This window comes from Sceloporus occidentalis, unplaced genomic scaffold (assembly GCF_023333645.1).
Source record: "Sceloporus occidentalis isolate IW3139 unplaced genomic scaffold, rSceOcc1.0.p SCAF_2, whole genome shotgun sequence".
Lineage (NCBI taxonomy): Eukaryota > Metazoa > Chordata > Lepidosauria > Squamata > Phrynosomatidae > Sceloporus > Sceloporus occidentalis.
The window spans coordinates 164,709,263-164,735,014 of NW_028316982.1; the positions used below are offsets into that span (position 1 = coordinate 164,709,263).

The following is a 25,752-nucleotide window of genomic DNA, read 5'->3' on the forward strand; positions in this document are numbered from 1 at the left end:
GGCTTTAGCCCAAAATATAGCCAAAAGATGTTGGGTAGAAATATATGTTTCATAATTGGTACAATGTTTTATTAAACCAATTTATGTTTAGAAATGTGAAGGCTCATGCATCAGTTTTTCTTTCCATGTCACGTTGTAATTAAATTACTTAACCTACCTGCTTAAACGGCTCCAGTAAAACATGTCAGTTTACCTATTTGATATATTTTTGAGAACACAGCAATTCTCATTATCTTATAACTTCTTGTGCTCAGTGCCTGTCTAGCATGCATAATTATTTTATGTGCATCCAGTTTTCCTTTGGATGGCTGGCATTTTCTCATAGTGTATTCTCCATCATGCCCCTTCATGCTTTAATCTTGCTTTAATCAGGTAATAAACTATTGGTTTAAGCATGTCCCTATCAAACACATAGAAAATTGTATGTAACTAATTATATGTATCTATACATTCAGATACATGAGAGCCACCATGATGGTGGTTTGAGCATTGGACTAGGACTCTGGAGACGAGCGTTGAAATTTCACTCAAGTACAAAAACTGGGTGGTCTTGAGCAAGTCACTCTCTCAGCCTCAGAAGATGGCAATGAAGAAGCCTGCCAAGAAAACTCTGATAGATTTGCTTTAAGGTTGCCATAAGTAAAAAATAACTGTGAGGCACACAACAACAAATACAGATAACTGTTTTTATGTATTTATCTAATGAAGCTTGGCAACTGATAAACTTTGAGCCAGATCTCTCCTATGACATGTGCTAGCTGATCTCTCAGATATCAAAAAGCCACTTTATAGGTGGGAACACTGATCAATTTCTTGTGAAATTTTTAGCAATACTGGTTGCTGACTAGGGTTATTAAGACACAAATAAAACAAAGAATCATAGAAAACATATGCCATAAATGTTATTTCTCTCTCAGATATTTTACATTAAAAATGTGATCAAGTTTCTTACCAGCTTCTTGCAATGCCTTCTCAATTAGGCCAGCCAGCTCAGGCTTGTGGGGGTGACCACTGTGCCTGGCATACTTGTATTTGTGAAGATCAGATGTTTCTATAATTCGATGGGACACCGAGGCTGGTTTTGCTGCAAAAGGCACACCTAGTAACCTTCTCTTGTTTGCTAAAGTTGTAACTTTGGGTATTTTTTGGTTCTTCATGTTAAACAAATATAATGATGTAGGGCTCTATCAGCTGATGCAGGATGGGAAAAAACCATGTAGCTTTTGTTCATACTGAGTTGTCATAAAACTTTTATGATGTCATAAAAGGTGGGCTGAATCGGCTTTATGATCTCACTTTAAATATCAGGTTCTGAGAAGTCTTTTAAGTGTAGATGTCCTACTGAAGGGGCTTAGGGAATTTCACTCAGTATTCAAAGTTATCTATAGCTGTTATCATAAGGACCACCTAGTTCTGTCTCTTCAGACAAAGAAACCTATGAGCATTGAACACAATGGAGACAGTTCTGAGCTTACCATTTCATGTGATAGTTACAGTAATGTGAATCCATTTTAACTCCTATGGTTGTATCCTATGGCATTGTGGGGTTTATATTTTGGTCAAGGTGACCAGATATCCTCCTTTGCTAGGACACACCGTACATTTCAACCTTCTGTCCAGGAGGAATTTCAAAACATCCTCCATCTTGAGCATGGCGAAGAAGCATGAATGTATATTTATATTAGTGTTTTTATCTTCCATTTTGTTATGTCTTACATTTTTCTTGAATGTTCTACATTTTGCAGTGCCTTGCCCTCCTTTGTGGTTATGACATCTGGTCATCCTGATTTTGGTGAGGTTACAGGGAGCACACAACTCCCTTGTTGCAACAGCTCCACTGGCTGCCAGTCCATTTCCAGGCACAGGTCAAAGTGCACGTTATATGAAGCCCCCCATATAGCTCTAGTCCAGGTTATCTGAAGGACTGTACAGTCGTCCCTTCTAATCTGCGGATTTGGAGTTTGTGGTCTTGCTTTTCACGATGGCAAGGTGGGCAGGGATTAAAATGGTGCATGTGGGAACGCGCACCCATTATAATCAATGGGCTTTGAATATATACGAATTTCCATTTTTTTGGGGGGGGGGATCTGGAATGGATCCCTGTGAAATGGATGAACGACTGTATTCTCCCATCTGAACCTGACTTCTGTTTTGATACCTTCTAGGGAGGTCCTTCTCTCTGTCCTCCCACCTTCACAGGTAATTTTGGTGAGAACATGGGAGAAGGCCTTTTCCCTGGCTATTCCCAGGCTCTGGAACTCATGTCCATGAGAGGTTAGATTAGTATGCACCTTGCTGTCTTTCTATAAGCAGTTAAAGGCTTTTTTGTGTTTCAGCAAGCAGCATTGCTTAGGGCCAATGGGGCTTGCAAAATGTGCTGGATTTTCTATTTGCTGCTTTATTTTTTAAAATAGTTTTTGTTTTTAATAGGTTTTAATTCTTTGATAGTTTAATAACATTTGTAACTTTCGTATCCTGCAAAGTTTTAGCTTGCATTTAACTAGTGTCACCTGCCTTGATTCACAAACTGGAAAAACATGATATGAAATTAATAATATAATAATAATAATAATAATAATGCTCTCTGGCTGGGAATTCTAAGTATCCCACCCTTAAATTGCAAATACCAGGATTTCAGAAGTATTCTACCCTTCTCCCAACCACTGTTTAGTTTTTATAAAATCTTGATGAAAAAAGCTTAAGACTATCAGTCTTAAGACTGCACACATTTTTGGTTGGTCTAATAATACTTTTACCAGAATATGGGGTTGGCACTCATTTTAAAGGCTATTCAGCTACCTGTACTTCTTTAAAAATTAATCACTTGCTAATTCAAGAAAGGCTGTCAATTTTAGTTGACTATCTCCTTTTTAACCAGTTGACTGAGTAAATAGAGATTATATATAAATACATTTTATGTTACCAAAACCCTATAAATAATTTAAAAGAAAAAAATACTAGAGGAAGTGCAAAATAATTTACAAATTTAATAAACCAAAAATACTAAATTCTTAATGCTTGCTTTCTTTATGTATTACAGAAGCACACCAGAATTAAAATAGCTCTCAAGTAAAGATAAGAAATATGCCTTTCTGACTGGTGCTCATGAAAAATGGGTTTCATTGTGCTTTGTTTTTATGCAAACTTGCCTTGTGATATTTAATATGGTGCTTACTCCTGAGTAAGTGAAAATCAGACAGCAGTCTTAGCAGATTCATATACTGATCAGACTCATCCCTCCACATTCGCTGGGGTTAGGGGCACAAAAGCCCCATGAATGTGGGAAACCTGTAAATAACAAAATCACTATGCTTTCACCTGAGAGGACACCTCTCTAGGAATCTCTAGTCCTTTAGTGCAACTCTGTGATCAACATCTGCCAGACACTGACCATAGAATTGCACTGGAGGAGCTACAAATGCCTTGTGGTGTGTTCTTTCTAGGAATCTCTAGGTCCTCCATCACAACCTCTGGTTAAAGTTGACCACAGAGTTGCGCTGGAGGACCCAGATATTCCTAGAGAGAACATATTAATAAAAATATGTGAATAATCAAATCCACAAAAGTCAAAGCCGCAAATATGGAGGGACAAGTGTACACTGAATGAAGCTGGCAATTCTTCGGAATATAGGCATCCCTTAATAAAATTATTGGTTGGGGTTAATAGTGTTAGTGGTGTACCTTAAGTGATATGCAACTCTAACACTTCCTTTTAAAAAATACCCAGCATTTTCTAGATTGTGACATATACACTCAGACTTTTCAGAAATGAACATTTCTTTTAATTGGCAAATAGAACACATATTGCAGGTCATTAGTATTTAATTAAAAGACTATTAAGTTACAAATACATAAAAAACTGGCATTCAAATGGCAGTTCAGGGCACAAAATACAGTTCTTTTCCAGCTGTCATATTGGCAGATGATAATCTTATAGCCTTCTAATGTACTCTAATGCTAAGAAATGACAACATAAATCTGTAACCGCTTTAAAAAAAAAAAAGGGGGGGGTGCTGCATGAAACCATTCATTCGATTTTTATGGGATTTGAACATTGGGGGGCTGGACAGCAAACATTTACTTCCTATATTTCTTTTATGCTCCACACACTTGGAGACTACCAATGACTTGTTCAGAAACACTATTATGCAGAGGTACAGAACTTCACACCAAGCGGAAAGCTCATTGCTTATGGTCCAAAAGTTTATCCCATAAATTCTGACACATTAGTTAGGCTTAAATCAAAGCCCAGCATGCACTGAACCAAACCTGTAAAGAGAGGCAATGACATACAGCAAAACAGCAAAAGACATATATAGGCCTAAACTGAACATACTGCATGTAGAACTCCACTAGTGCAACAGGACTTTCTTCCCTTTCCCAAGATCTCAGGGACGTAGCCAGGATTTTGGGAAGGGGTGGGGTCCAGACTAAGTGCCACCATTATAATAGGGCTTGGGTGCAGCGGCACGGCAGCACGCACCATTAATTTTATCTAACGGAAGGGAGGGTCCGGACCCCAAGAACCCCCCCTTCGGCTACGTCCCTGCAGCCCTCCATACCACCTGAAAATATGTTCTGGTGAGATACCTATTGCTGCAAAGCAGGTTTTGAAAATATACAAAGGGCTAAGGAGGCAGGTGGAATGGCTCCTGTGTTGCCATTCTGCTGACAGAAGCATTGCCACCCATGCAACAATCCTAATGGAGCCTAACAATAATGCATATGTGTGAATGTATCTATATAGATACACACACACACACACACACACACACACACACACACACACACATATATATATATACTGGGTTGTTAAGTAAAACTGAAAACTGTGGGACTTAAGACAGCAATAGGTCACTGGGACCACTGTGGCTAAATTAGTCTGGGCCCAAGCCACTGTATGTGTGTGTGAGAGAGAGAGGAGGGGGGGACTTTTGTGTGTATCACATACACTCACATCTTTTCTTCATTCTCCCTCCTTAACATGTATTTGCATTTATGAGGTACACCATTTATCTTCATTTACACTCATAACTGTATTAACAAGATACAGTTGTGTGTTAATGCAACTAAAAATGATAACAACAATCCATCATCACTTTTTTTCCCTCGCCTCTTATCCCACACAATCAAGTAGTGCTAGGAGAACACACGTTTTGGTTTTAAACACCATTCAGGGCAAAAAGCTTTCAGAGCTTTTTGTCCACGACACCTTGTGCATACCATGCTGACAGCTTCCCTTCCCCCAAATGCTATTCTCCTGTAGAGTTAAGGCAGCACTGTTTCCTGATTATTACAAGTTTTTCTCAAATTACAACTCTGTCCCTTTTCAGCCTGCTTTGTATGGAATGTTGTTTTCCCGCATGGATAATACTTCTGGATAGGGTGCAGGAACCATGTACAGAGGGAAGCACAGTGCAAGAATCTCCTTCACTTGCATCCACTTCTCTGACTCAAATGGACTGGTAGCCAGGTTGCAGCAGTCAGTCAGTCTCTCTAGCAAAGATATTATGAAAGAATACAGCAGTTTCCAGCTTTCATATTTCCCTGAGGAAGAACCTGATAAGGTCCAAAATAATTTGGGACTATTCTGTTTCCTAAGAAGTCCATGTTAATGTACTGGTTAGATCATTGTTTTTCTACTGTAAAGACAAAACGCTTGCCCATGGTACAAACTCTTTTTTGTCCCCAACATGGAACTATTACAGATGTAGGAAGCATGTTGCATTTGAGGTACAAAACCTGCTTATAAAAAGAAAAACCATGATTGAGATACCCATACCAACTAATTTCCATATGTCTTTGTAGAGTTGTACTTTAACCTGCATCATTCAGATTTATGGCACCACTTTATAGCAAAAATAGAAACCGACTGAATATCTTGGTTGAAATAACTTTGTATCTCAAAAATATCAAGGAGTACCATTAAACACTACAATTTCTCATAAAAACTCAACTTTTGACCAAACATTATGCTGCTGATGCTAAGACTGAAATACCCTGCTCTTCTATCTGCATTGGAATGCAAGTGGCAGTGTGGAGAGACTATTCCCAGAAAATTAGGGATTTCTCTCCCCTGAAAAGCAAATGCTGCAAAGCTTTCCTTAATGACTGCGTGGCATAGCACAAAAGGAGTCGGCCAATCAAAAATAAGAAATCTAGAAAAATGCTTTCAACCATGTAAAGGATTGTTGAAGGTGTCAATAGGAAGTCCACAGACCTTGATCATTGAACTGATCACTAAGTTCCAAGAAACCAGAGCAACACTTTTTTAAAAAAAAACACACACAACACAACATGTATGACCAAAAAAAAAAAAAAAAAACCCTGCCTAGAAGGCAGAGTTCCTTCATCTGTTAACACCAGATGAATAAAGTGCATAGCAACTATTGTAACAGTTCTTGGATAGTGAGAGAAAGAGAGAAAACACTTAGCAAGCCTCAGCAAGCTTGACACTTGTTATGTACATCTTGCTACAGGTGGCTTTTCTCTTTCTTTTGTTTTTCATTTCAACCTTTCAGCAACACCGTCTTGTGATTTACTTCAGACTTCAAATGGAATGTGCTGAGATTTCTGATTGTTGCCGTATGTAACTTTGGAAGCTTTTGTCCCCAATGGGATGTTCCCTAGAGAGTAAGCAGGAGAAAAATGTAAATCAAAAATCAACACCATCAACTGAGTGGTATTTGCAGCCCCAACAATGTATGGGAGTACTTGTTAATTCATTTATAGAGTATTTATACTCCACTCTTCAGCCACAAAGACTCTCAGAGTAGTTTACAGATTCTTAAATTGACAGCTCCCTACCATCAGGTTTACAATCTAAAAAGACATGACACAAAAGGAGAAGGGAGTGGAAGTGGGGAAGGGGATCAGGTCCAGTAGATACTGACAGATTTTCTCTCCCTTCAACACCAGTTTGGTAGCAGTTAAAACATACAAGAATACAGCAATAAAATACACAGAGCAACCACTGTTGAATACAAAAGTCTCCAACTTTCTTTGTTACAGCTGAAGAGTGGTCCCAGCATAAGGTACAATCCAGACATAGGATGATCCCACCTTCTGACCAATTACACACTACCCCAACTAGTCTAATTGTTGGAGTGAAAGAATGGAGATTCCACATGGACGAAAGTCCACTGTGTTATTCCTCTTGTCACTTGGGATTAAGTCAGTTTCATAGCTCCCACACTGGATATTTCCCCAAACACTTCTCCTCAAGGTCACATAAAGAGATTACCAAATTGGGTATGATGGACAGACATGCCAGTGCCCCCAAAACTAAATTCAGCCTCCTGCTAAAGCCATCAAAAGCCGTGATGAAAGAAAAAGGAATGGAGATACAAAATTAACACCCCATCACCAGGAGCAATCCCGGTACTAAGGGAAAGCTATCAGAAAGCTGATCTGGTACCAAATACACTTGCATGTTGTTGACCAGGGATACATAAAAAAGGATCTGCAGTTTAAAAACAACAATTGGCCATCTCCTGGTTGACAACATCATGAACACACTGGAACAACTGAAATACAAGTTCCAGTTGACTCAAGTCATTCAACAAAACAATGAATTTCTTACAATCAAAGAATCAGCCAATCAACCAAGCTAGACAAAAACACCATTCATTATTTGGGAAAACAAAAACATGTGAAGGAATCAACTCCTATTTTAGTACTGCATAAGACCAAACCAAACTTACTGGCTTCCATATTTTGTCTTCTTGAATTTATCTCTCTTGTACTGGGCATGCTCTTGCTCCAAGTTTTTAACACTAGCAACAATCTGCTTTAGTGTCTTGTAAGTCTCCCGAGGGTCATCAATGACAAATGTTGAATACTCTTCCTGCTCTGGCCCATCATACACAGATTTACTGCCACAAGCCTCTATGAAAAAGGAAGGATGGGGGGGGGGGTAGTATTCATGACATTAATGTAAGTTTAGACACTTAGGTAATAACAAGCCTTTTTCCAACCAACAAAAGTCCAAAATCCAGTGTTTAAAAATGGCTGCTCAAGTGCCTCTGAAAGCTCCCAAGTGGGATGTGAGTATCATATTCCTCTCTATTCGACTGTAGCACATGGTATTTAGAGATGAACTGCTTCTGAAAAGAGAGGTTCCATTTAGCTACCATGGATAAGGAAAACGTAATGAAAGATGTAACCTCCATGGATTTGTCTAGTTCTCCTTGAAAGCTATCTAAGGGGTCAGATAGACGGGCCAAATAGAGCAGCTTCTGGCCGCTTCAGGGGTGCAGCTGGAAACTGCTCTGAGGCCACCTAAGATGACTCAAAGCTGGCCAAAAAAGGAAAAGCAAAAAGCCACTCCTGGCTGGCAGTCTATTCAAGCAGCAACAGGCTTCGGGGCTGTGGCAGCTGTTGCCACAGTCCTGAACAGGCAACAAGGAGTGGCTTTTTGTTCCTTCTGGCCAGCTTCCAGCCACCTTAGGTGGCTTCAGAGCAGTTTCCAGCCACACCCTCGAAATGGCCAGAACCCGCTCTATTTGGCTCATCTGTCTGACCCTAGATAGCTTTAAAGGAGAACTAGGCAGTCTTAGAGCGGCTTCCGGCTGCGTCCAGGCATGAATCGTCTGCACACCACACTCCCGAAGTGGCCAGAAGCTGCTCTATTTGGCCTGTCTGTTTTGGGCCTAAGATAAAAGCAATCAAAAAACAATGTGGAGATGTATCATATATACTTGACTATATGTATAAGTCGAGGACATGTTTTAGGGTCAGATTTATGGATTTTAATATGATCCATGGATATGTCTAGAGAGTAAAATGTATGGGTGTGTAACAAAGGATGTAAATGACAAAGCAAAAGAAAACAATGCCAAATAACTGGTCTTGCTTTTCTTGCTTTTTATGTAACATTTATCTAACAAAGAGGAGATATGGGGGTATTAAGATGAGAGGTGTGGAATTCAAGTGTATGTTAACTCACTGCCTTTCCCATGGTCCAGATGTGAACCCTCATCCCTGTTTGAATTGGGGGGAAAAGGTTCCAGTGGTGCCAATGGGTGCCCCAATGTGGTAGCTATTTAGTAAAGAGGGAGGGAAGATTGGCAAGGGCAGCCACACAATTAATTTCATACCTAGTTTGGGCCTAAGAGTACATATGTACTCATATGTATATGAAGCAAGACTGTCTCTTTATTGGCAAAGGACTTTGACTTATTCAAACCAGGGATAAAAAGGCAAAGGGATGGGTGGCTCAGAAATGGAATGAGAGATCATAGGTTTAAAATTACAAGGGGTCAGAGTAGGTTTAAATATATCTGACCCTACTGGCTTACATCCTACAAAGTTATATTTATATTCTAGCTTAGAATAACTTGACCCTTCCCTTTGCTGAAGCAACTCTGGCAAAGTGTAGTTCAAAATAGTTGTCTAGCTTGCCAAGAAACACAGAGGTCATATGATGCTCCCTTTTACATTAATTGAATACTCCATCTGTCCAACACTCAAATTTCATTGATGAATCTGGAAAAGTGGCCTATTAAAACCTTAACGAATTAGTGAGAAATCTCAATGTGCTACCGGGTAAGAGAACTCTGTCCAATAAAAATCCCATTTAGTCACCTCTTAATTTATTAGTTACTTTGATTTAGCATCAATGTCTACTTGCTGATTCTGAACGAACTACAAGCAGTGTATAAATGGACATAGGATTCTGTAGTTAAATACAAAGACAGTAACATGACATGGAGAAAAATAGATGTTGTAGTAATGCATTAAAATACTATATAATTGCCTTCAAGGAACCTGAAAAAATTGCCTATTGCCTAGGTTCTCAAATGGTGGGTGTGCCCCCCCCAGGGGTGTGAGACAGTATCTCCAGAGGGGTGGCATTCTCAGGTATTGATTAACTGACCCTCCAGAGAAGGGAGGTGTAGGAACACTTTTTCAACATCCCATTCAGCTTCAGACCACATAGCATGGAATAAGAGAGGCAGAGAAGAAAGTGTCAGGGTGTAGTAGGGAGACTTGGAGCAAAGTTTGCTGCCCCCCCCCCCTTCCTTCTCCTTTGCTCTTTCCAAAGAGAAAATCCATTGGCAGGTGGCAGTTCAGCTTTTGGAAGGAGCAAAGTTAACCTTTTCCTTCCCCTTTGCTCTTTCCAAAAAATCCTTCACCTGTGTCTTTGGAAAGAGCAAAGTGAAAACCCTTCTCTTCCCCTTTGATTTTTTCAAAGGCAAACTCTATCAGCTGGTGGTGTTTCACATTTCGAAAGGGACAAAGTTAACCCTTTCCTTTCCCTTTGCTTTTTCCAAAGGCAAAATTCAGTGGCTGTTGGCAGTTCAGCTTTCAGAAGTTAACCCTCTCTTTCCCCCTTGCACTTTTCAAAGCGAAAATCCTACTTTTGTGTCTTTTTCCTTTCCTTTTGTTTTTTTCCAAGGGCAAAATCCATCAGCTGGTGGGGTTTCTGGTTTTGGAAGGAACAAAGGCAGGTTACAAACGGCCCTCAAGGGGCCGTTTTCCCGCCGCCATTCGCTGCATAGGGAAGCCCCAGCAGCCAGACCACGAGGCTTCCCCACGCAGCGAAAAAGGAGCGCCGAAATGGCGCTCCTTTTTGAAACGCGGAAGTGGCGACGCGAGGGGCAGAGCGACACGTCTAGATGCACAACGTCCAAAATGTCAAAATGGCGGCGCCCATGTGGATGGGCGCCGCTATTTACGATGTGCTCCGCGCATACTGGGAAGAAGGGCCATGAGGAAGGTAAGAACCCTCCTAACCCTAATACAGCCCTTCCTAACCCTAGTACGCGCAGAGCGCGTACTTTATGGCGGTTTGTAACCCGCCAAAGTTAAAACCCTTTCCTTTTGCTCTTTCCAAAAGTATGTGTCTCGCATTAAGTATGTTATTTCCTTATAAAATGTTAAAATATAATTATACATAAATGTGTGAATCAAAATAAGCACACTAAAAACAGTATTTTTATTTATATACTGTCAAGTGGGAGGGTTCCTGACATGCAATGAAAATATAAAGGGGGGGCCTATGAGGAAAAGGTTTGAGAACCACTGGCCTGTTGACATTTATATACGCAAGTTTACACGAAGATGTAGGATAGTCTGAAGGAAGATATTGTTTAAAACAATGTTTTCTTTTAAAATAATTTGTGCACACAAAGGAACAATTCATTTGCATACCCACCTTGCATTTTCTCCAGTTTAGTCATATACAAAACGAATAAGGAATAGATGCGTTCAGTTTCTCTGTCTCCATCTATGTCTAACTGTATATTTGCTGGTAGGCCCCTACAGAATCATTTAGAGATAATTAAGTAACTCAGCAATGTTTTTCCACTGTGATCTAAGAGGACTTTTGATTAACAGAACAACAGTAAAAAATGAAACAATATATTACAGAAAAATCATCTGTTTTAACAATACAGATTCATTAAAACCAATAAACAAACTGACTTTAGGGAACGGAATATTTAAAATGAAGAGACATTCCAAAACTGAACCATAGATATGTATATGGAGAATATTCAATTGCCAATGGTATGTTAAAAAGAAGGTATCCCTTGACATCAGATTGTAAAAGGTTTGCATTTTGAACAATTTTTGTTAATGATTAGCTCAGAGTCTCACTTTGAGTGATGGATTAATTATGCAGTATGCATATTAATAAACTAATAGTTCAAGAATAATTTTTGATGATGCACTATGCATTGTGGCACTGATTTAGGCTGCCTCCACACTGTAGAAATAATCCATTTTGACACCACTTTAACTGTCATGGCTCAATGTCATGGGAACTGTAGTTTGTTTTGACACCAGAGCTTTCTGACAGAGAAGGTTGAATGTCTAATAAAACTATAGTTCCCAGAATTCCATAGCACTGAGCCATGGCAATTAAAGTTGCATCCAACTGGATTATTTCTGCAGTGTAGATGCAGTGCTTGAGGAGGTATCACTTCTTGAACAAGAGAGGAGGAATACCTTTTTGAAGACTGTGCAATTTTGTATTTATGGTATTTATTTATTGTAAATATATTTATAAATTAGATTAAAATCTCCTTCCCAATTAGGCATTTTTTTTACCAGGGAGGTCTGTATGGTGAATCAATGTGATTAACCAATCTAATAGCACTGTAGCCATAACCATATAGAAATCAAATAATAAGACTTGTAAGCCTGTCTTGCATTACAAAGTCACCAGGTATGTAGATGTTGGAATGAAAAAAAAGGCTGAGTATATTACGAGGAAGTATTTTATCACATACTGACACAGACTTGCTTCTCTTCACATAGCAGCAGTTTCTAGGCTTTAATCATCTGCAGCCACACATTTCATCATCAGCAATCTTAAGAGCAAAATTTAGAACAGGAAACATCCTAGAAAGTCCTTACCCAGTGCAGGGAGTACAGCCAGGGGTATTATCGGCTGTAGCTTTACAGCACAGCCAGTGCCCATTAAGGTATGCAGAGGGGTGGTAGACAGTGAGACGCTTCTTATTACACTGACTAACTTTGGTGAGGATATCAATCCAGTCCTTGGCCTCAACACAGTTATTTGCCTGGATGTACAGGACTCTTTCAGGCTGAATCACTTGGAACATCTGAAAGACACACAGAGAAAAAGAGACTCAATGATTAGAAGGCAACACCACTTAAAAACTATGTTTACAGAGAGAAGCTTTACAGAGGTACACATTTTAGTCTTTGGGTTAAGTACCAAAAGCTCAGTGGGTTAAGTACCAAACTCACACCATGGGATTATGGATTTAAATCCGCAACTCTTTGTAAGAAGTGATAAGAGTACACTTCACAGCAATAATTGAAAGCCAGTGGGTTTGTGTAGCTGGAGTGCTGAACTTAATCCAGAGGAATCTCAGTTTACAACCTTCCTCATGAAGCCATGAAATTTGTGACTTTAGGCCTGTGAGCTTAATCCCAAAGAGCTTCTGTAAGGATAAAATAAAACAATCTCCATCTGTACTCCCTAATGTAATGGTAGGAATATAAACGTAAGAACAAAAAATCGAAAGAACAAGCTCCCTATATTTCCTGCTCCATATAATTAAAGTATAAAAGCCTGATGTTCTGTGAAAGCAGAATTGTGTGTGTTTATATGTGCCTTTGAGTTGCCTGGCAACTTATTTCATAGGGTTTTCTTAAGTAAGTAATATTGTATTCAGGTGTGGTTTTGCTGGTTCCTTCCTCTGAATTATAGCCCACAGTCCCTGGTGTTCATCGGTGGTCCCCCATTCAAGTCCTAACCAGAACTGACCCTGCTTAGCTTCTATGGTCACAGGGGATCTTGTGCCTTTAAGGTATTGAGGCAGTATGAAAGCAGATGTCTGATATACTAAAACTTATAGAGAACTAAATATGACCCTCAGAAATGCAATTTTAATACAAAATGTATCTATATTTCTTCTTATTTAATTACCCTTTTTTAGGGATGGACTTTATTTTTATTTCATTTATATAAATCAATATTACAACTTTTTACCATGGTAATCTAAATAATTACACATTTTTTTATTTAGAAAATGTATAAAAGCAATTAGACTAAAACAGCAGTGGTACTTTGAATTACATAACAGGTTTCTACACAAAAAAAGATAGGCAATTGCGCTTACATATCCTTTAAAACATATCTGTTTTTTAATTGTGTATTTTATGGAACTTATCCCAGCAATCTTGTAAAACTAGATGCAGAAAATTCCCAAATGTAAACTTGTACCTCATTACTTATGTATGCAGGGAGAAGTGACACTATTCTGTATTACCTGGGAACATACTACAAACTGTAATAAGAAATGACCAAAACAGATTAATCTTATTTATATTCTGCAGCATGTTGCAGGATGTTTGTCTCCCAAGGCGAAATCACTTGCGTTTACCCCTGGGAAGCAGACACTATTTTCATAAGTCGCTGTAATTTAAAGAAACAGTTAAACAAAATCCAGTTATAATGAACATAATAATCAGTAGGAAATAAGAACTGTAAGTATGCTGCCAATAGTTGAATTTTTACATACTTCTGTCAAAACATGCTGCATTTTTGGCTATCTTCACTTCTAAGGCTAAAAGACAAACTATAGCTACATTCTCAGGATAATGGACAGGGCGTGTAGGAAGTGCCTCTTCCATACAAGAACTGACCATAAATGGCTATTGAAGCCATACTATCTTAAATATAAAAAAGGCAGGAGGGAATCTGCTTACATTTTTCATTTTGAAGGACTCCTCCTCTAATTTTTCTACTGCCAGAATGTTTTCAATTGGAATGCTGCATAATGGATGATCACCTGGAATGAGCAATTACAGAAAGAGAAGGTTGTTTAAAACTGTCCAGAAACTTGCACTGATTCCATGACTGTCAGAGGAACTAAGGAGTATTTCAGTGAGCAAACAGCAATGAAACACCCCAAATGTCTTTAAAATAGTAAAACAAACAAAGAAACCCAGAACAACTGTGTAATGTATATAGCACAAAAACACACTGAAAGAGGTTTTTATCTGCTTATTTTTTCACATGTCGTTGCCAGGATCATGCCAACAGTGCATTTTATCCCATCATAAAATTTAAAAGTAGTAAACAGTCTTTAGAAAATTGATTTTCTGGTGCATTTTTCGGATTTTGAATGTTTTTAGTATTAAAAAGAAAAGGAAAGGGGGGAGTCTTTAAGACCTAATTGATTTCAGCATGAGATATCACAAATTATACATTATTCCTCCTGCTCAGATGCACTGATGTAAATACCAATCCTCAGATACAATAAATATACTGTCATGGCAGTTGTGGAGATTGGATCACTGTGAAATGGGATACAGAAAAGGACAATTCTCAGGAAGGTCATAAACCTTTAAAGAGCATAACATAAACATTCTGGCATCTATTGGCTGATACTGATGCTTTGCTTGTTGGTAAGTTATTCTTAAAATAGAAAGGGTGGAATAATACCTTTGCTCTTCTGATAAGTAAATTCATGGTTAGTGAGTCGAAACCATCTCTTCTTGAAGTTCTTCATACCAAATCGTTTCCTGCCTTGAGCCCTCTTTATCATAAACCTATTGCAAATGAGATCACAGCTGTATTACACAAGTTTATTCCCTAGCAGTGAGCAATGTAATGTGTTCTCAGAGACAAGCAAACAGTGAGAAATAGGGAACCAAGAAGAAGCACAGAACAGAATGAATTTAGTCAATCTTGGCTAACTCGGTTCAGCTTTAGGAAGATGGTACCTACTCCTTACAGTTCACTGCTGTAACTATACCATGTCTGATTGCTTGCAGAGGATAAGGACCTTCCTTTCAAATTAGGGCTTTAAACACAAAGATGATTAGAAGTTTCTTTCCTCATAAAGGAAGAGACTTATGTGGGGGGAAATCCAGCATGTGTTCCTCCATATACTGTACTTTGTGAGAGGCACCACTGCACACATCTTACAACATGTGTATACTATAATTTTCACTATGCATTTCACAACAAAGGCTGATTATAACAGAAAAAAATGATTTATGTAACCTCTATGGACTGATTACCCGAAAGAAAATAGAATTTAAATGTAATTATTGCTGTGTGCCTTAAAGTGGTGTCTAACTTATGGTGACCCTCACGTGAACTTATCACTGGGTTTTCTTGGCAAAATTCGTTCAGAGGAGATTTTCCTTTGTCTTTCTCTGAAGCCAAGAGAATGTGTCTTGCCCAAGATCACCCAGTAGAGCTTACGTGGCCGAGCAGGGATTCAAACCCTGGTCTCCTAGAGTTCTAGTCCAGTGCTCAAACCAAAGAAATTCCCAGCTATCAACCAATAGGTGTACTGGTGTTTAAGCGCACAGAATTGAATTAACAGCTGTTCTGGAAAGGAGGCCATAGTTTGTATTCACAGCATTTACAACGAGGTCTTCCAATTAAATGTCTAAGGAGAGGACATTTCATGATTGGAGGTAATCTTGGTAAAACATGTCTGTCATCTCATGTAATTGGGTTTGGTGCACAAATTCAATGGTCCTGAAGATAATCTCAGCAGTTTCTCACAGGTAATTTAAGATGCCATTTAAGGATTTGTTGGTAAAAAGAGAGCATGGTTTATGCACAGATTTCTAAAGAAAACCAATACGGTTATAGTGTATTAGGTTCCAGAAAAAATACATACTAAAGATAAGTATTACCTAAGGCAGACATGGTATAAACTGTGAGGCAATGGAAAGTGTAGGGCTTAAATTCACAAGTCCAACAGACAAAACATTGGGGAACACCAACAGCCAAAACACCTATAAGCCTCTGAAGTCTAATGTGCACTGCAGAAACAATGCAGTTTGACACCCCTTTAACTGCCATGGCTCAATGCTATGGAATCTTTTGATTCACAATTTTGTGAGCTTTCTCTTTCAGAGAGCTCTTGTGACACAACAAACTACAAATCCCAGGGTTCCATAACCTTCAGCGATAGAAGTTAAAGTGGTGTCAAACGACATTATTTCTGCAGTGCAGATCTGACCTGAGTTAAAGAATATCCAAGATGACAGAACTGGAAACTGCCCTATTGCTGAGAAACAGGCCCCTACTAGAGCACTGTACAGTACTTTAATATGTTATGACATAGGAGAAAGCAGAAAGTTAACTGTGCTCTGAAGGTTCCACCTACAGGTTGAGTGTCCCTTATCTGGAATTCCGAAATCTGATATACTCCGAAAACCAAAACGTTTTTCATGGGTGACTGAGATACTGACACCTTTGCTTTCTGATGGTTCAGTATACACAAATTTTATTTCATGCACAAAATTATTTTAAAATATTGTATAAAATTATCTTCAAGCTATAACATAAAGGAATTTTGTGTTTAGCTTGAGTCCCATCTTCATTACATACGTACATGCAAATACAGGTTTTCCAAAATCCAAAACACTTATGGTCTCAAGTATTTCAGATATGTGCCACTACCACAAATTTATGTTTAGTTTATAACATTTTGTATATTTTCTCAGTATAACTTAATCCAAAATCAAGAATTAAAAGCTCATTTCAGTGGTAGTAGCAGCTGTATTGTTTTCACAAGAATTAAAAACATTTATAACCACATTTGGGATAATCAGATAGCTGTACACTGTATTAAACTAAGACTTGATTTAGGTGATTTTCTGGAAGGTATTATGTGGATGTAATTTGCCATCTCCCTTTTGAAAAGAAGCAGATAGGCAATAGACCATTTGTTCAGTGCATGAGGCCTATTCTATGCCAGTTTAGAAAAACAAAAAGAGAAACCACAAATATTTCAGAGACTATATACATCAGTATTACTAGTTTATTTAGTGAATTACCAGCCTCTTCCCTTTGGTATGCAGACATGAGGAGGAGGGAGAGGGCATACAGAAAACATATAAACTATTGAAACAATTACTGTACATGAAATACCATCACAGTCATAACTTTTCCCAACACTTATTCTTGAATGAAACCCATCTCTTCTGCTTGAGAAGTATTACTAAAATTGAACTGAAACATCCCAATGAAATTTTAACAACTTGTAACAGAATGTTGAAAGACCTCAGAGGAGGCACCTTCACCAGGAATAAATATACACACACTCCAGTAGCTGCTGATGCAATACACTGTGAAGTGTCCCTATTTGTTTTTCAGCCATACTGTATAGATGTTAACCACAGCTTAATTCCTTTCCATGAATCAAGTCAGACACACTCTCTCGATAGGAAAGGAGGGCACACTGTTGGCAGGTAGCTATGGCTAAATGCCAACTGCCTTTACCATCTTACCTGCATGAACTATTATCATCAACTTTCTTTACTGTTAGTTTAAGAGTCCTTAAAACAGCAGGCCAAGCAAGAAGAGACAGAAAAAAATCAGACAGAGGCAAAAGAATGACAGATATAGAAATGTCACATTTAAGAGTTAAGAGGGAATGATTACAAAATCATATGTATTTATTTTTGAAAGTAAAAGAAAGTGAAAATAATTTGAAAAGCAGCACACTTTTAGAGGGTAGACCAAATACAGAAGTATTATTAAAATGAATTATATTGAGAAGCCGGCAGGCTTTTTACCTTGAACCCACTTATATTTAGTGTTTCATGACTCAGGAAATGTTTTTGGTGAAAACAAATTTGCTTGCTTTTTCAGTGATGATCATTCTCTTGAAGGTACATGCAATGCTTTCTAATTTGACAGCATTTGCACTTATAGTTTTTCTGTTTTTAAAATGGAAGTTTATATACAGGATGAACTTTCTGGCAACCCATTTGCTACTTTACTACAAGGAGATGCTGCTGAACCATTTACTTTTTGAATGCATTTAAAAATATATATTATATACTTACCCTTCCTTTAGTAGTATTGGTTGCTCTATACTCTTGTGATCTCTTCTTCCAGAAGATGAAATCAAATCTAAGAACTTTGGAAGTGAAACAATTAATATATATGAAATAAAGATTTGGCAGAGATCACATACAATTGTTCCTATAGGCAGAAATGATAAAGTATGAATGGAAATGCTTGAATTTTAAAATATTATTTGCCAATTAATGAGTAATATATTTAAATCTTTTTTTGTAAATAAATAAAGAATTTCACGTTTAAATTAAATGAGAACAGGATCAAACTTCAGAATGACCTTAATAGATTAAAAAGCTGGGCCAAAGCTAACAAAATGAATTTCAACACAGAGAAATGTTAAGTTTCCGCACTTCGGCAGAAAAATGAAATGCACAGATATAGGATGGGTGACACCTGGGGGAGTGAGACTACATGGGAAAGGGATCTGGGAGTTCAAGTAGACCACAAATTGAACATGAGTCAAGAGTGCGATGCGGCAGCAAACAAGGCCAATGCAATTTTAGGCTGCATCAATAGAAGTATAGTGTCTAGATCAAGGGAAGTAAAAGTCCCAATCTATTCTGCTCTGGTCAAGCCCCACTTGGAATATTGTGCCAGTTCTGGGCACCACAATTTAAAAAGGATGTTGAGAAACTGGAGTGTGTCCAAAGGAGGGCGACCAAAATTGTGAAGGATCTGGAAACCATGTCCTATGAGGAATGACTTAGGGAGCTGGGGATGTTTAGCCTGGAGAAGAAAAGGTTAAGAGGTGATATGATAGATATGATAGCCCTGTTTAAATACTTGAAGGGATGTCATATTGAGGAGGGAGCAAGCTTGTTTTCTGCTACTCCAGAGACTAGGACCCAGAGCAATGGATGCAAGCTCCAGGAAAAGAGATTCCACCTCAACATTAGGAAGAACTTCCTGACAGTAAGGGCTGTTCAACAGTGGGACAAACTCCCTTGGAGTGTAGGGGAATCTCCTTCCTTAGAGGTTTTTAAACAGAGGCTGGATGGCCATCTGTCAGGGATGCCTTTGATTTAGATTTCCTACATGGCAGGGGGTTGGACTGGATGGCCCTTGCGGTGTCTTCCAACTCTATGATTCTATGAATCTTTGAGTCTTATTATACCGAATCATACTGTGGATCTGACATGTCACTGACCCTTAATTGAAAAAAAATATTATTTTGGACCCTGACTCCCAATTCACCTTCCCTTCGTGGATATTAGTGGAGATCCTGGTAGATGTCCAAAAAAGTAATCTTCCAAAGCTCTGTCTGTAATTCCTCCCTCTAGTAATGTCAAAGAAACATACACGGACAGTCTATCATTCTCTTTCCCAACTCATTCCTAACACTTCTTTTAGATGTTCTGTTGCTTGTAGTTGCTGTGGATCCAGTGACTACTGTCAGGCTGGGCAGAAAGGACCTAAAGGCTTGTCTTCCTTCTCAATTAACTATTGACGAGGTATTAGTACTACATAACTATCAACAATGTGACAGTAATCCATGTGGTCTGAAATCTCTTGATATTCACTGATACAGAAATTTTTAAAGTAATGTGAGCAACTGTGGCCCATCAGATGGTTTTAGGCTGCAGTTCCTTACCATTAACTATGTTGACTAGGACTTCTAGGAGTTGCAGGCCATAAATATCTGGATGACCATGGCTGCCCATGCCTATTCTAAACAGTTAGTATATTCACTTTTCCTCAGCAGCATCTAAACCTACAGTGGTTCTAGTTAATGTTTAGGTTTACTATTCACTCTTCCTTATCTGCCCTTCAAAATAATTACACCACAGTAGGTTTTTGTGAACCAAAAACAAAAACAAAACAAAACCCAAACCCAGGAAAAATATTATTATCCAGTAAAATAAAATACACAAACAATGTTATTAACCAGCTGATATTATGTTAACAATAATACAAGACAAATGATAATACTTACATTTTTTACTGCATCAGCATATTTTTGCTCATTAAAGTAGTCATAAAATATAGCCATATAGGATTCCTTGAAACTGGCCTGAAATACAAGCACAACTAGCTATTTATCTTGAAATATGACAATTTGTATACAAGATCAAAACAGCAAAGTCAGCAAAAGAATTAACACACTTGTTCATTCATGCATAGATGTTTTACAATTATGAAAAGACCCTGAAAACTAGATTGTTCAACGTTGGCAAAAAACATTGCAGAGGTATTGTTTCACATCTGAAGCCCATAAATCAAGCTATTTCCTTTAAAAATTCTGGATACGGTTCAAACTTTATTTTCTCAAATTAGGAATTAATTATAAAGTGACAATTAAGGGGGTGGTATAGAAGAATGACACAAGAATTGACACAAAATTTAGGGTCAAATTCAGGGCTAGTTCAAAGGAATACTATGTGGGGGCAGGAATGACATTTTCTTTCTGGCCTACATATGTTTCCTCTTTCAAAATATGATTATTTGAGACTTTTCCACAGTTTGGGTATACCAGCCCCCAAAGCATGGGAAAGTTACTATTTTTTGCTGCAACTCTCAGAACTCCCCCAGCCAGCAGGATGAGTCCAGGCAACTGGAGGATTCTAAGAATTGTAGTCCAATAAAGTAACTTTTACAAGCTTTGCCACCCTCACATAATTTCTACACTTTAGTCAAAACTGGGGGAAAGGGTGAGCATACAAGTGATGAATCATCCCTTCGATTTTTTAAAGGCTAGGTAATCAAGGGAACTGCTAGCTCACAGACTGTACACCTTCATACACCTAAACCCCTATTCCTGTTTTCCATATTCCTTTCTTAGTAAAGGAATGTGAACTTTGAAGTTGAGATGATGACAAGACACCAAAGGAGGCCTGGATGGGAATACAGGACGTACACATGTTCTGGCATTAACTCTAACAACATGGTCTGATCAAGTACAGACGGGAGATTAGAGAATGCAAAGCTCTGTTATTTCTAGATACTGGGATCAGGAACATATGGATTTACAGATGTGGCTGTACTGTGACTTCCATCATTCCTCACCATTGGCTATGTTGGATGGGAATGGTGGGCCTAGAAGTGTCCCTACAACATCCAGTGGGCCATGCATTCCTCACTCCTGACTTAAAAGGATCCTTATTTGTAGGTCTATGTTTTCTTTCTTTGAGAAGGGGTGTGTGTGTGTTTCTTCTATCAGAAACAGTGGCCTGTTACAGACAGCCAAAATAAAGCTGCTTCGAGTCACAGTGGAGGTATGGTATTTCAATGATGCATGCATCCTAAGAGTCCAGAAGTCGCACCAAAGCCATGCTCCAGTCTGGAGCGTGGCTTTGGTGTGACTTCTGGACTCTTAGGATGCATGCATCATTGAAATACCATACCTCCACTGTGACTCGAAGCAGCTTTATTTTGGCTGTCTGTAACAGGCCAGTGAGGTATATCTCTATGGTCATTTGGTCAGTGTTATGTGTGGAGAGGTCACTTCCCATACCCCTCCCTTTTCTAGGGATCAATAAAGTTTATTACTCTTTGTTCTCTGTTCTCTTCCTCTCTCTGCTCTCACCAAGCATGGACGCAGAAACCAGGTCATGCTACTAAACATGTTTTTTCTTCTTACCTACACACATGAGAGTCAGGTCTAGGGTCTCTTCTACCAAGTATAGTTTTCTCTACTGATTATTTATTTTGTAGAACCTAGAAAGTAGCAATAAAATAAGTTTCTTTTCACCTACCAATGTATCCTGTTTATTTACCAGAAGCTCAGATCTAGTAGATTTTTACCAAATACCTGTGTAATACACGTTTGCTATGATGCTGCTGCTGCTAAACTGATTTAACCACAAATAACAAAAAACATAATTCTAACATGTGTGTGTGAAATACCAACATAAAAGGGAGGACAAGAACGTGAAATTCTTACAGACTTAGACTTTGATAAGCTGCCTAATGTTTGTATAGTCTTGGAAATCAGTGTCAAAGTTCTTGAGGTCTGCGGATCCTAAAAAAAGGGGGAGAAAACCAATGGTTAGTATTCAGGAAACCACAAAAATGTACATACTATGATGCTAGTTTCAGTTTTACACATAAAAGAAAGAACTTTGCGGTCGTATACCTAGAGTACAAGAGAATTATAGCTAAAATCAACATTAAGGGCTGCAACATCTAGCTTCTTGTAGTGGAATGATTCCACAGCTGCTTTGCTTCATTTTGCCCTGCACAATGGCTGGCATCCTGTTAATGGTGTACACAGGTGTAGGTCAACTTTGCCCCTGCGTATGTCTCTTTTTTGGTTGATGCACAGGTTAGTATTCCCTTCTATCCTCAATGAACAAAGCCCCTCTAGACCTACTGTACCCTGACCACAGCCATTCCAAGACTGATGGAGTGCATGGATGGGATTAGCAAAGCATTTGGCTATGCCCCACAGCCAGATGTGAAATGATTATATCTTCTGCTGAGGTCTGCTAGGGGTACTCTGACAGTCTCACAGATAATGAAATCATTTTGCAGCCAGTTTCAGTGGCATAGCCAGATACTTCTCTGATCTCACTCCTTGTTGTCCACCAGACCTGCAATGGCCTCAGGGGAGGGCTACAGAAACTGGATGGTGGATCTGGGGCTTGGTGAATGGCTAACTGTAGTGTAGGTCTGTAAGTGGAATTACTATGCTACACTGGCCCATAAAGGAATGTGGCCATCAGCTGGATAAAGACTGCTCTGTGTACTTGAATTCTAGGAACAATTACATTCCACTGGAATCTCAGGGCCTGAACAGACAGGCCAAAATAAAGCTGGTTTGGGTCACTTTGGAGGTATGCTGTTTAAATGGCACATGCATCTTAAGAGGCCAGAAGCTGCACCAAAGCTGTGCTGCAGTCCTTAGGACTGGAGCATGGCTTTGGTGTGGCTTTTGGCCTCTTAGGATGCAATCATCATTTAAACAGCATACCTCCAAAGTGATCCGAAGCAGCTTTATTTTGGCCTGTCTGTTCGGGCCCTCAGCTTGAGCTTGTGAGGGAGGTGAGTGGGTAGGAAACAAGACAGAGCTTCCTTACAGTTTGTACAGCATATTAATACCTAAATTCTGATCTTGTTTTGTTTCTGAGCCCTGATATGTCCAGAATCAAAATATTTATCTGTTCTTCACAAACTTATATAGGATTTATTTTTCAGAAAATTGCCAACAGTTAATTTGAAAGTAAGATATTGTTACAGAGATATAAGTGTGGCCTAGTAGGGCTTTTAACATTCTTCTTTTCAAGCAGTATCTCCCTACAATCTGCTTTTGAATCTTATGGGCATTTGAAAACTTGTTTGCTATGAGTAATGGGATGAAGATGGGCAAGTGTCTTATGAACTCAGGCTTGCTAGAGAGGTTAAGAACAATAAAAAGGGCTTTTTTGGATATGTCCGCAGCAAAAGTAAGAAGAAGGAAATGGTAGGGCCACTGCGTCGAGAGGATGGCAAAATGTTAACAGGGGACAGAGAAAAGGCAGAATTACTCAACACCTTCTTTGCCTCAGTCTTCTCAGAAAAGGAAAAGGGTGCTCAACCTGAGGATAATGGAGCAGAGGACAGAATAGGGGAATTTCAGCACAGAATAAGTAAAGAGATAGTAGAGGAACACCTTGTTAATCTAAATGAATTTAAGTCTCCGGGACCAGATGAACTCCATCCAAGGGTATTAAAAGAACTGGCAAATGTAATATCGGAGCCATTGGCAATAATCTTTGAAAACTCCTGGAAAACAGGAGAGATCCCAGCAGACTGGAGGAGGGCAAACGTTGTCCCCATCTTCAAAAAGGGGAAAAAAGAGGATCCCAACAATTATCGTCCAGTTAGTCTGACATCAATACCAGGAAAGATTCTGGAGCAGATAATTAAACAAAGAGTCTGTGAACATCTAGATGGCAATTCCATAATCACAAAAACTCAACATGAGTTTCAGAGAAACAAGTCATGCCAGACAAATCTAATCTCTTTCTTTGATAAAATTACCAGCTTGGTAGATGAAGGGAATGCTGTGGATGTAGTGTATCTTGATTTTAGTAAGGCCTTTGACAAGGTTTCCCATGACATTCTTGCAAACAAGCTTGTAAAATGTGGACTAGACAAGGTAACTGTTACATGGATTTGTAACTGGTTGACCGGCCGAACCCAAAGGGTGCTCAACAATGGCTCCTTTTCATCCTGGAGAGAAGTGACCAGTGGGGTCCCACAGGGCTCTGTCCTGGGCCCAGTGCTATTCAACATCTTTATCAATGACCTGGATGACAGAATTGGGAGCATACTTATCAAATTTGCAGATGACACCAAATTAGGAGGAATAGCTAATACCCCAGAGGACAGGATCAAGATCCAAAATGACCTGAATAGACTAGAAAGCTGGACCAAAGCTAACAAAATGAAATTCAACACGGAGAAATGTAAGGTATTGCACTTAGGGCGGAAAAATAAAATGCACAGATATAGGATGGGTGACACCTGGCTGAATGAAACTACGTGTGAAAGGGATCTAGGAGTCCAAGTAGACCACAAGTTGAACATGAGTCAACAGTGTGATGCGGCAGCTAAAAAGGCCAATGCAATTTTAGGCTGCATCAATAAAAGTATAGTGTCTAGATCAAGAGAAGTAATAGTGCCACTGTATTCTGCTTTGGTCAGGCCCCACCTAGAATATTGTGTCAAGTTCTGGGCGCTGCAATTCAGAAAGGACATTGAGAAACTGGAGTGTGTCCAAAGGAGGGCGACAAAAATGGTGAAGGGTCTGGAAACCATGCCCTATGAGGAACGACTTAGGGAGCTGGGGATGTTTAACCTGGGGAAAAGAAGGTTAAGAGGTGATATGATAGCCCTGTTTAAATATTTGAAAGGATGTCATGTTGAAGAGGGAGCAAGCTTGTTTTCTGCTGCTCCAGAGAACAGGACCCGGAACAATGGATGCAAGCTACAGGAAAAGAGATTCCACCTGAACATTAGGAGGAACTTCCTGACAGTAAGGGCTGTTCGACAGTGGAATGCACTCCCTCGGAGGGTGATAGAGTCTCCTTCCTTGGAGGTCTTTAAACAGAGGCTGGATGGCCATCTGTCAGGGATGCTTTGATTTGGATTTCCTGCATGGCAGGGGGTTGGACTGGATGGCCCTTGCGGTCTCTTCCAACTCTACGATTCTATGATTCTATGAAGGTCTATTGGAAACTGCATTCCATTCCATTTTTCAAATGTAATAAAACAAAACATATTAACTTTTCTTTATATGCCTTCAAATACATGCTAATTGATTACATGGGCGAATCAGTCCCTCTGGCTTTTCCTCTATCACTTAGCCTCTGATTTCAGTGTCCTCAACAGTCTTGCCCATTCTTACCTATACATCTGAGGCAGCAGCTACATATACACAGAATTCTGCAACCCAAGGCATGTCAGAGGTTAAGTCCCACTGAGTTTAATGGGACTAAGTGTAAGACAGATGTGCA

At 39.1% G+C, this 25,752-nt stretch overlaps 1 protein-coding gene across 2 annotated transcripts in view; it reads right to left on the reverse strand.

The window, feature by feature from the left end:
- Positions 1-3,759: 3,759 nt before the first annotated feature.
- LOC149319232 (ras GTPase-activating protein 3) overlaps positions 3,760-25,752 on the reverse strand; it is a 182,223-nt gene continuing 160,230 nt past the window's right edge. Inside the window, exons 16-25 of one of the 2 annotated variants that reach the window (XM_089511334.1) lie at positions 22,197-22,274; positions 20,250-20,327; positions 18,301-18,374; positions 17,740-17,787; positions 14,927-15,033; positions 14,188-14,270; positions 12,364-12,572; positions 11,159-11,262; positions 7,704-7,887; positions 3,760-6,626 (exon numbers count right to left, since the gene is read on the reverse strand). In XM_089511334.1, the coding sequence (XP_089367460.1) occupies positions 6,551-6,626; positions 7,704-7,887; positions 11,159-11,262; positions 12,364-12,572; positions 14,188-14,270; positions 14,927-15,033; positions 17,740-17,787; positions 18,301-18,374; positions 20,250-20,327; positions 22,197-22,274 (1,041 nt within the window). In that variant the 3' untranslated portion in view covers positions 3,760-6,550. The remainder of the gene's footprint in view (positions 6,627-7,703; positions 7,888-11,158; positions 11,263-12,363; positions 12,573-14,187; positions 14,271-14,926; positions 15,034-17,739; positions 17,788-18,300; positions 18,375-20,249; positions 20,328-22,196; positions 22,275-25,752) is intronic. The other variant, XM_089511335.1, reaches the window with a different exon arrangement.